Source organism: Lutzomyia longipalpis, chromosome 2, assembly GCF_024334085.1.
Source record: "Lutzomyia longipalpis isolate SR_M1_2022 chromosome 2, ASM2433408v1".
NCBI lineage: Eukaryota > Metazoa > Arthropoda > Insecta > Diptera > Psychodidae > Lutzomyia > Lutzomyia longipalpis.
In genome coordinates this window covers 22,788,708-22,802,482 of record NC_074708.1, presented here as the reverse complement: position 1 = coordinate 22,802,482, position 13,775 = coordinate 22,788,708, and the positions used below count along the sequence as shown (strand labels likewise).

The 13,775-nt window shown below is 33.5% G+C and overlaps 2 protein-coding genes across 9 annotated transcripts; one reads left to right on the top strand and one right to left on the bottom strand.

The window, feature by feature from the left end:
* Window positions 1–257: 257 nt before the first annotated feature.
* On the bottom strand, window positions 258–13,568 carry LOC129789608 (sodium/hydrogen exchanger 6). Of its 8 annotated transcripts, XM_055826549.1 has the most exons (12): window positions 13,069–13,443; window positions 12,668–12,984; window positions 12,318–12,607; window positions 11,568–11,709; window positions 10,884–11,192; window positions 10,491–10,808; window positions 9,593–9,622; window positions 9,257–9,319; window positions 8,008–8,138; window positions 3,893–4,001; window positions 2,196–2,309; window positions 258–1,143 (listed from the first exon to the last, which is right to left on the bottom strand). In XM_055826549.1, the coding sequence occupies exons 1-12, from the start codon at window positions 13,316–13,318 to the stop codon at window positions 1,114–1,116; spliced, it is 2,103 nt and encodes a 700-aa protein (XP_055682524.1). In that variant the 5' UTR covers window positions 13,319–13,443; the 3' UTR covers window positions 258–1,113. The 8 variants fall into 8 exon arrangements, with proteins under 8 accessions (XP_055682524.1, XP_055682523.1, XP_055682527.1 ...); XM_055826548.1 differs by having other exon boundaries at window positions 258–2,309; XM_055826552.1 differs by lacking the exon at window positions 9,257–9,319 and having other exon boundaries at window positions 13,069–13,442.
* LOC129789732 (luciferin sulfotransferase-like) lies at window positions 5,630–7,386 on the top strand. Its single transcript, XM_055826755.1, has 2 exons — window positions 5,630–6,350; window positions 6,628–7,386. Exons 1-2 carry the CDS (start codon window positions 5,762–5,764, stop codon window positions 7,008–7,010), a joined length of 972 nt encoding a protein of 323 aa, XP_055682730.1. The 5' UTR covers window positions 5,630–5,761; the 3' UTR covers window positions 7,011–7,386.
* Window positions 13,569–13,775: the final 207 nt, after the last annotated feature.

The window sequence follows — 13,775 nt, the reverse complement described above, 5'->3', positions numbered from 1 at the left end:
AGAGGAAAATGAAACTCACAACTGCCAATATCCATTATTTTAAAAAATTTCCGTTAGAAAATCCAACGATCATTTTCCTCCAAAAAATCTTAGAAATGGTTTTCCCGGTTTTCCGTCCCTCAAGGACCTTCTTGCCGTATGGAAATCCGGAAAATTGCGCTAAATGAAGAGAAAATTTAAATAATCACTTTTCTTCGAGAAAAATGTTGTTAAAAAATCATATTTCCTTTTCGGAAAAGTATAAAAAATTCATAATATTTTTCCAACTTTTAAAGATTTTTATTTAATGAAAATTCTCCATTGGAAATTGTTACATTAAATAGCTACAATTAAATAGATGATCAACTTGCAAACGCTATCTATATTATAAATTTACATTACGCGAAAACTAACTTAAATAAAAAGTGATACAGCCTCAAATTAAACGGTAATTCTTCTATAGAGAAATCTTTGTATTTTCTAGGTAACTTTCGTTCATTCACTTTGTCCTTTGCCTCAGTTTAAATCATCAAAACATTATTATTGTTTTTTTTTTATTACATACCTTTTTGACTTTGCAATTAAATTATAATTATTCCCACTATATGCAAATTGATAATGTAATTACAATTAAAAATTTTAAAAGAAACTCTTTTCTTATCACATTTGATTTTCTGTCTCACTGACATTTTTTTTATCAATTCATTATCCTTTTGTTTTGTTAGCTAACTAAAGCTAGAAGTTGCAAATAAATTATACATAGTTTAATTTATTTTCTTCATTAAATCGTAAACACCGAGTTGATATAAACTGGGAATATAATATGATCATTTCTTCTTCAATACTTTTTTTATTTTCTTTTTACATTCTTATCAACATAAAAAAACAATTGCAAAAAATATCCCTCACAAACCATCTGACTAGTGATTTTTTTAAAGATTCATACTTTGTCCTTAATATTTAAAAAAAAAAAGTTTATATCTTTTTTTATCTAGTAAATAAAAAAAGAAAATCATTAAAGGAAATTTTAATCATTATTAAATAAAATAAGAAAACAAGAAAAAGATTTAACGAAAAAAAAATCCCTAAAAGAGTACAACAAACTAAAAAAAAATCAAAAGAAAGAAAAATCATTTATGCTGATGATTGTTGTTGTCGTCGCATCTAAAAAATATATTAAATTAAAAAATTAAAAATAAAATAATACCACAAAATAAAAGTCTAAATGGCATTTTAAATCACCACACAAAAATACTGGTCCCTGGATGCACAAGTTGTAACAACTTATAGGGGGTTGTTAAAATGCGTTGAGGGTGGTGGGTGAGATGATGAAAGGAAAGAAAAGAAAACCGTTAACGGTCGAAGGGAATTTGAAAATCGAGGAGAAGGATCTAGGTGGGAAAAAGAAGAAGAAGAGGAGGGGATTGGAATGTGGATAAGGAGTGGGATTGCACGTGTGAAGAATTGGAGGTGAGAAAAATTGAGAATTCGGAGTGAAAAAAGGAGTTGGAAAAGGTTTGAAGGCGAAGAGTGTGAATTGTAGGAGTGATTGAAGGAGGAGAAAGTGAAGGGACTTGTGGAGAGAGTTATTTTGAGAAGAAAGAAAACCAGGAGTGAATTGTGAGGTTAGGTTGATTGAGTTTGATCCACGGCCCCAAAAACCGGAGCCCCGGGCAAGCGCTTCAAAGTTAAACTAATATAGAGAAAAATGTTAATTCATAGCAAACTAAATAGTATAATTAAGTACCTATATAAGTTACTTTTTGTTAATAAGGTGTCAGTGATCACTAAAAAGAAAGAATACTCATTTGTTTTTTTTTTATCATCTTGCATTTTCTTCACATAAAGAAGTGAAATTCATTAATAGTCTGATTAGGATTCTTCCATTTATAAGGCGTTGGCAATAAAGAGTCGCAAGGCATGCAAAAAATAGTAAAGAGAAAAACACAAAGTATAATAAATTATTGCGAGGTGTCTTCTTTTTGTAAATTAAGAAAATTAATTTCCCAGTGTGAATTCACTAAAATTAAATAAAGTTAATTTTGTTCCATAGAATAAATGTAGAAAGAAAATTACACACAGATAGACTAAAAGTGTAGATGGTTAATTGGATGCATCTGATTAGGCTCCAGCAATTGCAATTCCACCACTCAATCTCTCGTCTTGTAACTGGCTAGAAATGAGTTTCTCTCATCAGATACGAGCCGAATACTTACGCGACTTATTGAATTTCGTCTAGCTGGCGGATCACTTCCGCCTGGACCGCGATAATTTGAATCTTCCTCAATGCAGAGATCAGAATCAGAATCTGCACGACGTGTTACGCCATTCTACAGGAAGGTAATGAATAAAATTATCTTAGAGAATTCTTTTTTTTAAGCATAGAATAAGAATGTTTTTTAATCAATAGTACGCCGCGTATAAAACACTCCCTAGCTACGTCATTGGATACTTATAGGTGGCTGATCCCAAAGACTTTGAGGCAAATTAAACATTTTTGTACTGCCATAAGATTTTAAAAACTTTTTGGTTAACTTTAAAAACTGGATTCTTATTATTTTTTAAATGACTGTAAAAGATATTTGAAAAAAAATCTGAATAATGGAGAAGGAAGAAGCAATTTTTCGTATATATTCGTTTTAGACGTAGAACTTGGAGGAGAAAATAGAAAAATCAATGAAATTCAGAAGAAAATAAGGGAGCAGAGACCCTTTCTATTCTGCATTCTTTGTTAAGAACTTTTCTTTAGATTAATCTGAAATTTTAACGCAACCTTCTCCAAAAAATATGGTTGTAAATCTATCAAAATAATTACACAAAATCTAGCTCCGGTTTCGATCACCTACTCCCTCAAGGAGTACGGAAGAATAAATAATGATAATCTCACAAATAAGTTAGTTAATTTTTAGTATCTTATAAATTCTCTTCTCAAATTACCAAAAAATCGCATTCGGCTAAAATATTCCTAAAAGACCTCTATCACAAATTAAATTAATTATAGAAATCATTAACGGAATTCCAAGAATCTTATCATCTTATTTTATCAATTTTGTTCCAATTTTCGCACGTATTCATAGAATGTGGCAATTTATTCTTTATCTAAATAGATCCCCTATAATTTTTTTTACCAAAATAAAGAGGAAAATATTTAAAAGGAAAAAATGTCCTCAAAGGATTAAAAAAAATTAAACTAATATCTGACTATTTTATGACTTTAATAAAATCTCCTTTTTGTGATCTTCTTCAAAATTGAATTTCCTAAATCTCTACTTTTGTAATAAATCTGGCGATCTTACGATATTTAAGACAAAATCGCGAAAACTTTGAAAAATATCTGTTCAGTTATAATAAAAATTAATCAAAAATAATTCAGCGTATTGAATAGAACAGAAAAGATAGATTAGAATCTGGTATACGTGTCCTTAAACGTATTTTCTGAAGTACCTATACACTACACTTCTTTCCGCCAAAAAACTCCCATTCATTTTTGATAAGAATCATTCGTATTATATTACAAAAATGAGGAATTTGAAAAAGTGCCAACGAAAACACTCAAAAGTATTCAATACGATGATAATAAAATTGATTATCTTCCCGATCTTGCATAACACAGCAATTACATTCAATTATTCGATTTAATAGCCATTTCTTTTGGTTGTATATGAAAGAACGAACGAAAAAGTGAAACTCATTGAAATTTTGATCTTCATTCCCTCTTCTGTGCTGATATCTTTCTAGCTCAAAAGCGTGCAAATGTATGGGCAGGTAGGTGACTCAGGAAAAGTCTCACGATGCAATCCCCCCTTGGAACATCAAAGAATTTATGCCGGAGGAATCACCTTGTGCACAATGAGTCAACCACAATTTCTTTTTTTTATATTTTGGGTGTTGATTAGGAGAAAAATAAACAAACCTGAGTCAATTGCTCGGTGGTTGTGAGAAGTCTCGCCACGGGTCCACAACAGACGGGAAGGGTCTCCAGCAGTGTTGGCCTCGAATGTGTCAGGAGGGGCTTCATGTACCTGTGTTATGTGAAAAATATTAGGAAGAAAAAAAAAACGAAAGATTTTGATCAAAAAATGCCATCACACGAACAAATCGATATAATGCAATAAAAGTGATAAGGCCACGTTCAAGGGTCCCTAATCAGGTGCTCCCGAACTCACGGAATCATTCTTTTTTTTTTCTTTTCAAATACCACCCGATATAGGTCCCATGATCGTTGGACACGCGGGTACATTTCAAGTATTTACCAACGGTAACGACGACATAAAATCATACATAGCACACACATACCCATAATATTTTTTTTCTCAATAGATTAACAGAGAGTAGAGGGAAAACCAAGAGGGATTACCACTGAAGCTTTGAGTGATATTTTGATGATTTTGATCGCGAAAAAGCCCTGTTTTCATTCTCGCTCGTGTTTTTTTTCCGACATATTCATCTTTTCTTTTCACACCAAATAAAATTGCTCTATTGCTATCAATTTTATCGACAATTGTGTATTTTTTACACACATAAATTTCACGTCCTTCTCAGTGTCAATTTTATGTATTTCGGACATTTTAGCAATTACTCCCTATATGCATAAAAACTATTATGAAAAATATAATTTTGTAAATAAAAACTATTATATTTTTTAAGCTTAAACCAATAATATATTTTAATACTATTAATATTATTATTATTATTAATATTAATTAATACTATTAATTTTGGCATCCATTTTTGAAAATTGAGAAAGGAATGTGATCGACTGTTTATCAAAAATCAGTTTAATGAAGAATTTTATCAGTTACGTATATTTGCTTAATTATTACGTACCTATCTATGTATGTATTAGAAAAAAAAGAACCGTAATACACAAATGGGCTACAGTAAACATAACTTTTTTTTTTAAAAGAAAAATGTCTTTTTTACAGCATAATTTTCATTATTAAAAATGTTATAAACTTAATAGTTTCCGGAGTCCAATCCAAATGTCAAAAGTTTTTCTTATAAATTAAATAAGCGAATACTGTCCTTCTTTTACTTCGATCATCATAAGGAGAACTTGGTGGTTCTTACATTTTTTTAAATTAATTTTTGTGATTATATTACTAGTTTCCAGCAAAAAGGTATGTGAAATTTGAAAGAGACAACCTTCTCAAATCTTAAGAATACTTTTACTGGTGTATTTAAAGTTAACATAAAATAGAATACAAATAAAAATTGTTCTTAAAACGAATCAAACTCAAGGCTGAATTTAAGAAGAATCAACTAAAAATTATCAAAAAGTACCTACGCTCATTCAAATATTGACGCCATAAAGTCTATTGTTAGAGCAATTTGGCAAAAAAAAGAGAAATTATATAAAGGTGAAATGGTTAGATTAGTTCTCAATTATATATTTCCAATAATTACCGCGAGGGACTCCACCAAAATTAACTCCTTCTATATAGAGAATGGTATAATACAGCAAAAATTCACAGTGACCAGGTGAATTTTCTCTTATCACCGAATTACTCACGCTCTCCCTCGGTGTTTTCCACCGCGAGGCGATTCACCTGATATCAGTTTGGTCGGAGAGATAGTTCGACGTTCATTGCGCCAACCCCCAACTAAAAATCATATATCAACAGCCACCTCCGTGGGCTCCAATTCAGTCGACACTGTGAAACTCTCAGGTGCGGATACCGTGGAAAAAAATAACGAACGGATACCAAGGTGTTTGGTGGATCCTTTCCTCCCCTCCCCCATACAAATCGAGTGTTTTGGTGAAATTGATTTGAAAAAAGAAATGCCAGTTTTGTGTGAAAATATTCCCCGCATAACATACGGGAAGAGTTTGATCTTCAATCGATTCTTGGATTTTAAGAGTTGCCAACCCCTTACACGACCCCTTGAACCATGTGCGGCAAATTGGCAAATGAAACCCGCCCTCCTGCCAGCCCTCTACAGCGAATGGGCAGATGATATTCTAAATTTCAAGGTGCGAAAGGACGACGTATTCGTCGTAACTTTCCCTAAGTGCGGGACAACGTGGACACAGGAGATGGTGTGGCAGATTGGGAATGATTTGGATTTTGAACGTGGACGCAAAATCCCACTGCCTGAGCGTTTTCCTCAACTTGAACTTTCAGCCGTGGCAGTGATAAGTAAAACTAATTCCATACGCCAGTGTGCTGAAATGAAGGGACAGCGCTACATGAAATCCCATCTACCAGCTCATCTCCTACCAACGGATATTTGGACGGTTAAACCAAAAGTTATCTACTGCACAAGAAATCCCAAGGATGCTGCCATCTCAAACTACCACTTTATGTCCCGGATGCAGGGATGGAAACCCAACTTTAACGACATGATGGAGGCATTTATGGTTAATTCAAGTAAGTTTAAAATATAAGAAATTCAATCCATTTCTGTATTTGGCTTTAATATTGATTTAATTTATTAATTTACTTTTACAAATTAATTTAATTTAATGTCTTTTTAAATTTTTTTTAAATCAAAAATTTATATGAATTTGAAACAATCCAATAAAACCAATTACAAACAAACCTAATTAAAGAAGATTCTTTTTTTTAAGCAATAGTTGAACTAAAAATAATTAAAACATTGAACATAAAACATAGAAATCTAATAAAATATTCTTCTTTTCTTCAGCTCTGTACGCCCCATTCCATAGTCATGTCCTAGATTTCTGGAGTATGAAAAATGAGGAAAATATTCTCTTTATCACATACGAGGAGATGAAGAAAGATCTGCCAGCTGTTATTGTTAAAACAGCCAAATTCATGGGAAAAACCCTCACAGAAGAGCAAGTAACAAAACTCAGTCATCATCTTTCATTTGACTCAATGAAGAAGAACAAATCAATCAGTGAGACACCCCTCAGGAAGTCCGTGCTGCCATTCTTCAAGTACAAACTCCTCCGAAAAGGTGAAAGTGGAACATTCAAAAAGGAAATGTCCCCAGAACTCATTGAACGCTTCGACAAGTGGAGTTTAAATGAACTCAGAGATACAGACTTTAGATTCTCAATGTGATTTTGACTTATTCTTTCTCAACACACGAAAGAAACAAAAATGTTCATTTCCGCATGTAGACTAAAATCGTATTTGGAAGAGGCAAAAAATTGGCGAAGATGAACCAATATTTGGTTCGAGATTTTCGTGGACTGTCCCTTAATATGTGGGTAAAAAGAAGACATTTACTTAGACCTAAAAAGAAAAACAAACAACGACTTGCCAGCCCACATTTTGTCTACTGGAATTTACTCTCTAATGTGGACCTTATTATTTAAAAAAAATTAATTTAATTTTAATTTTAGAATACTAAAAAAATGTCTATGTGATTAAATAATGTATAAGATAGCAATTTTTTCTTTTGTAAATAAATCATAATTCCAATTGAGCTAAATGAGTCAAAGACTTTAAATTTCCATCAAATTGATCCTACATAAACCTTCCTTCTTACTTTTTTTTGCACCTTATCGAAATCCACAATTCGGTTGTTCCCATCGTATTTAAGAGGGGAAATAAAAAGAAAAATACAAGAAAAAACCTCAACTCATTTTACGATATCACATTTGCGTGGAGTATAGCACGTGATTCACTGAAAAATTCTTTACGGGTATTTTACACGTCTAACTAAAATTTTGCACAAGAAGAATTCTTCCCAGGTGGTGGATAAAAGGGACACATATGATTCATTCACATGACACAACTCACATAGCTGAGAGCGCAGGTATAATTGAGATCTTGATTAATAACTACTTCCCACCCCGGGTCTTATCATTTAACAACCCACGATTGAAGATGATACTTATCGCGCGAGGTGTGCCACTTGAAACATTAAAACTCATTACAATCGAAGCAATAAATGGTTGATTTTGCCCCGTAAAAGTTATATCAAATCTCCCAGGCGCAATCTCTCACACACTCCAAAATGCCCATCATCCCGAAATATTATATACAATCGTTCTTCAATTGACTGATGAATGATTAATTACAAGTGGGGAGGAAATAAACAGAATTCTCTTACCTTGTATCAAAATTGCCCCAAATTCGTGCTAAAAATGCCTTCTCATGACTCTTCTTCCCGTGATCTGTGGCACTTGTACCAGCAATAGCACCTCCACCACCACCTTCAGCATCTCCTGCACTTTCCGTCTCCTACGTGATGGCAGAAAAAAAACAACTTAATTTGATGACATTGCATAAGTATCTTATCGCAAAAAAAAACGCATGCATAAAATCTTATCGCATTGAATGATACAAAAAAGGCATGATAGTGTATGAATTTATGCTGGGCTATTGATATGTGGAGGTAGCATTAAATAAAGAAAAGATAAGAGCCTGTGTACGTACAACAACAAAAAAGTCAAGTGTTGTATTATAAAATTGAGTGCAAAGTTGTAGTTACAAGAGGTATTCAAACACTTTTAGCCATGTTGAGTGCAATTGAGCAAAATAAAACGATGGAAAGTAGAATTTGTGTTAGAAACAAGGTTGTTATTATAGTGACTAAAACTAATATATTTTTTTTTCTTTAAACAAAAATCATTTTTTATAAATTCCTTAAAAATAAAAACCTATACGATGGAATGTTAGATCAAAAGGAGGAAGTTCTATAATAAAATTTGAGTGTTTAAGTTTATTTCCAGCTAATAGTTTATATTCAAGTGGAAAATAATTCTAGTTTAGTCTTGTCTTCACGTCTAAATCTATTTAAAAGAAAGTCTGTCAACATGTTTGTTATGACAATCAAACTATTCCAAAACGGCTGGGCCGATTGGAATGAATTTTGATATGAACTGTGCTAAGCACTAATTTTCATTTTGTTATTTTTCATTTATATTTTTGATTCCAAAGGAGTTTATCCGTTTTCTATGGAGAAAAAATTTCCTCATTCGAGGAAACAATCGACACACCTGTAATCTTGTACGGGGTGAAAAAAGAATTGAAGAACACTGAAAGAAAGTTTTCTTTTACCGACTGAGATAAACAGGGAAAAAATTGTAAAAATTTGGTCTGAAATTCCAAACAATGACATCATCATTGATGGAGATTGTCTCTTCCAATGTATGAAGACATAATAATATTTCAAGCATTGAAAGGTTTATAAATAAAAACGAATAGACTCCTTTACTCACATTTGATTCAGAACTCGAGTAAACTATAAAATAATATTTGAGCATTCGAATACCTCTTGAGAAAATCATAAACTACAAAAATTGTACATAAAGTATGTATCCTCTATTATAAAGTTATTATTTTTCACAGCTCCTCACCAATGAGCTTCGTCTTCTACCCGATACGTGAAGTTGACTCAAATTTAATCCCGTGTCGATAGACTGCAAAATTTATTGTGTGTCAATTAGATAAAGTAAATAATAGCATGCAATTTAATCACATTACACCTCCATCTACAATGCAATCAATAGAGAGAATTTGTAGACAGATGATGATAAGTTTGAGGATGAAAGAAAAAAAAGGTTTGTTTTGCATTCAGAAGGAAAATTGGAAAAGAATGGATTGAGAAAGAAAAAAAATGATTGTTGATGTTTTTTTTTTTTTCAAATTAAATTTAGTTAATAAAATTCAAATAGAGGCATTAGAGGACATACCCCAGTTGTATTTTCCATTGAATTATAGACCTACAGGAAGGTAGTTGAATGGGAAATCAATAAATTAACAATATCTCAATTCAGTTGATTATTTTGTTTTTTGGACAGATGTTGATGAATTAACGTCACTTGTTGACGTGACAATAGAGAGAGAGCAATTGTCGCGTACAAGAATAATATTCAGATGGTGGGATATCAAAAGAGGTAATCCCGTTGATTCATTGCGGGAATATTGTGCATACGGTGTGTGATAACTTTCCCCTCTACCATATTATAGACGCAAAAGCACCAAATTAATGCCAGTCATTAGCTAAGAGTCACGCATCACTGACTTTATTGATTTCAATCGAAATTATTTTGATAAATATCCTCAACGATATTATTTATAAATCCCAACAAGGTCCTTAATTAGGAGACTTTTTTTTAGCTTTTGGGGGTAGATTCTGATAAAAATCTTTTCTTTTCTTTTCTAACAACTGAAAAATTATTCTGTTGTCGTTCTTTAAAAGAAAAACAAAGAATAAGTTTTTCCAGAAAATAGTCAGAAAGAACTTTAAAGAGCCTTGGAAAAGTAATTTTCTTTATGAACTTTTTTAAAGAAACAAAATAAAATGTCAAAATCTTATAAGATTTTTCCCAGAATACCAAAAACCGCAAAAACCTTATAATTGACGAATTGTAAGGAAAGAAAAGATTTGTATCAGAATCTACCCTTTTTATGACATTTTAGAGGTAAAAGATATTTTTGGTGCGCTCTGTTAGTTAAAAGATTAGATTTTGTTTTACAGAGAAGAAGAGACTAAAAGAATAACAACAATATAGTACAACATTTGTCCAAATACCGTGTTTAAAGAAAAAAATCGTGAATGAGAATTTTTAAATTTTTTTTTCCACTTACGCTTCTTACGCCCTGATAGGTGAGGGCCTCTGTTTCATCATCCACACCAAATGGAATCTTCAGCCATGTGAGGAGGAAATTCGATGCACCCCCTTGAATAATCACCGTGGCAATTACAATGAGCGACGTGGTGGTCAACATGGCTTGTCTTGCATCTGACACGGTATTCCTGATGGCCAGAGCAAATGACATGGCTCCACGAAGGCCAGCAAAGAAGAGCATATGCTGGAAATTCATGGCAATTTTGGGCTTTCGACCCAAATTCAGCAAGAAGGACAATGGATAGATGTTGACAGCTCTACCGATTGCTGCACAAATCTACAAGAGAAAAATCCCAAAATAATCATCTTAAAATCTCACAAAAAAAAAAAAAACATTAAAAGGAAAACTCACAAATCCACTCATGATGAACCACGGATCGAAATGATGCTTTGGGAAGGTAAACATTGATACCCCAATGTAGGAGAAAATGAAATTCTCCGCGAGGAAATTGAGTAACTCGAAAATCTGTTTAGTTCGTATCCTTGAATCCTCAGATAAATTATTGTACGTATAGTGAGCCTGACAGATGCCACAGAAGAGAACTGCAACAACACCTGTTAGCTCTGCAGCTTCCGCTATGAGGAACGTACTGTAGGACATGAGAACAAAGAGAGCCGATTCCAAGAGTGGAAAATCTCGAACACGGGTAAATTTGGTCAAGTGAGCAGAGCAGTTATGGAAAATTTGGCATTTAAAAAATTTAAAATTAAATATAAGGGATGGTCTAATAAATGTAAAAACTTTAACTGATTGTTAAAAATGTTAAAATATTTTAAAAATTGATAATGAATTTGACGTTTCTTTTCTAACATTTTTACTTTCTTTTCTCATAATGTTTTGCTTGAAAATAGTTTTTTTTTTGACTTCTAAAAAGAAACCTAAAAGTCTAAACGTTTCAAAGATATTTAGACTCTGAAACACCTTTCTCTATAGATAGGCTTCTGTTCCAAATTAAGTCAAAAATCACTCAAAAAAGTCCTTAAATTCCCATTATTCTTTGGACCATCCCTTTTAAGGATTATTTGAAAAGGATATCAATGCTGTAAAGCACCCCATTGAGGCGCCAATCAGAAGAGAGAGCATGAAGATACTGAAGAAATCTCCGAGAGATCTAAAGAAGGCATCTGTTTCAAAGCCACCGGTGCTTGAGTAATGCTCTCCGTAGTTCTGAATCGCTCTGAAAGGAAAAGGAAGTAAAATCATGATAAAATAACTAATTATAGAAGATGTACACAGGGGCTATTAACTAACGTTAGTAATTCCTATATCAATTTATTCATGCAAAAAATCATTATTCATTCAATTCTATAGAATTAAGTAAGCGCCTGGCGCCTCCTCAATTAACTGTTATCAAGACTCTTCTTAATAATTATTTCAGATTTTCATAAATTAAGATTTTTTTTACACTTTTTTTGACCCAAATGATCAGGAAAGAATTTATAATCTCATTATTTTTTAATAAACAAGAAAAAGCGTCCAGTCAATGTTCATTCATTTACTGACTGATAATGCTTTTTTTATTATCAAAGTCAAAACAAACAGAGAAGATGAAAAAATGGGAATCAATTGCGTGGAAAAAATGTTGGCTTTTATCTGTTTATAAAAAAATGCCTTCTGTGTGTATTTTTTAGCACAGATGACTGAGAATATTTGATGAGTAATCACTTATTTATTCATAGCAAATAATCTCGCGAGACCTACTTCAGGGAATTCAATGGAAATTGATGGGAAAACAAGCACACTAATTGGGAGCAAATGATATGTCTGTGTGGTGTGGAAACTCACCCGCTAAGGACGATGGCAACGGCATCATTGAGGACACTCTCCCCGAAAACTAGAGCATACAGATTAACGTCCACATGCATGTCGTGGAAGATGGCAAGGATTGTCAGGGGATCCGTGGGACTGATAAGGGCCCCAAAGTATAGTGTGTCGAGGAAACCAAAGCTCGCACGGAGCCTTTCCGGCATTAGTTGGACACAGCCGTACATGAGAGCACCAATCAGGAATGCCGATAGGGTTGTCCCAATGATGGCGAATGTTAGAATAGCTCCCAAATTGCGGAAAAAGTATTTCTGTGCAAAGAAAGAGACATCTTTTAGTGCCATACAGCAGCAGGAATACCATCTGTTTACCCTTTTGAGGCTGTAGCCGGCATGAAAAATAATCGGTGGGAGGATAATATTGAAGAAAATCTCTGGATCGAATGTAGCCTTGAGATCAATCTCATTCTCTTCCGCTTGAACTGCCCCCCTGAACGTATAGGCGTACGTTTTGTTTGGCAAACTCTTACCATCTGGATTTGATTGATTGAGCCTCCCGGGGAATTTGAGCCACAGCGTATCCGGTGGGAGGGATTCATTGTACATGGTATTCACCTCTGGCTCCACATTCACATGCACCAGGGACGTCGTAGTGCTGGCATAGCGAATGATAGCTCCAACAATCAACCCTGAAGATGGAAAAATCAGAAAAAAAGAAAACAAATGAGTCATTCTAGAGGCCACACAAATCACATGAATTTGTAGATCCCAACCGTAGATGACGGCGAGTCCTGTCTCGTGGAGCCAGCTTACACGACGATGTTTAAACAGCCAGATGGTTAAAACTGTAAGGGTCAGCAGGAAGGTGTACAGGAGAAGATTGAGGCTGTCTATTCTGTGATTTTGCGTTGCTTTTGCATCAAGGGCAATGTCGGTAGCGCCCCCCATGCACAGCCCAGCAAAATTCCCCAAAAACACAGCCAAATATGTCCATTTGCACACGGACACCGTGTACCACGCCATCCTTTTCAACGTAGGCACCTTTTTTTCACCAGAATTCCTCGCGCGCAATTGCAAATTTTCCACAATTTTTTGCAACAAAAACAGCTGACATTTTTTCCAAGGGGCAATTCACTTTACTGATTTCATAGATTCGGAAAGATTTGTGATTCATAGAAAAATCTCAGATTTTTCGTATTTTTTCACGATTTTCTGGCAAATTTTCCAAGAAAAATTGAGTTTTCTGAACCATTGGCAGTCAATCTATTGAATAACGGCGGAAAAATAAAAAAAAAATTTGTGAAAATTGATTCTTAAAAGAATGGTATAAAAACTCGTCGAAAATCTATCTTGCCGAATTCGGTCACTTTTTTGACTGTTTGTTCTTTTTTTTTTACGAATACCCACGTTTTCTGCTGAAAAATCTTTATAGGAGTGTTGGGATATTCGAAAAAGTAGAGAAAAAAGAATAAAATTGTGG

What these genes read in the sequence shown, in the direction of transcription:
- LOC129789732 (XM_055826755.1), top strand. Translation starts at nt 5,762, where the DNA reads ATGCCAGTTTTGTGTGAAAATATTCCCCGCATAACATACGGGAAGAGT. An exon ending in GGCATTTATGGTTAATTCAA is followed by an intron (nt 6,351 to 6,627) that starts GTAAGTTTAAAA and finishes TCTTTTCTTCAG; the next exon opens with CTCTGTACGCCCCATTCCAT.
- LOC129789608 (XM_055826548.1), bottom strand. Translation starts at nt 13,318, where the DNA reads ATGGCGTGGTACACGGTGTCCGTGTGCAAATGGACATATTTGGCTGTG. An exon ending in CCGGCTACAGCCTCAAAAGG is followed by an intron (nt 12,608 to 12,667) that starts GTAAACAGATGG and finishes TTCTTTGCACAG; the next exon opens with AAATACTTTTTCCGCAATTT. An exon ending in CCTATCAGGGCGTAAGAAGC is followed by an intron (nt 9,623 to 10,490) that starts GTAAGTGGAAAA and finishes ACCTTCCTGTAG; the next exon opens with GTCTATAATTCAATGGAAAA.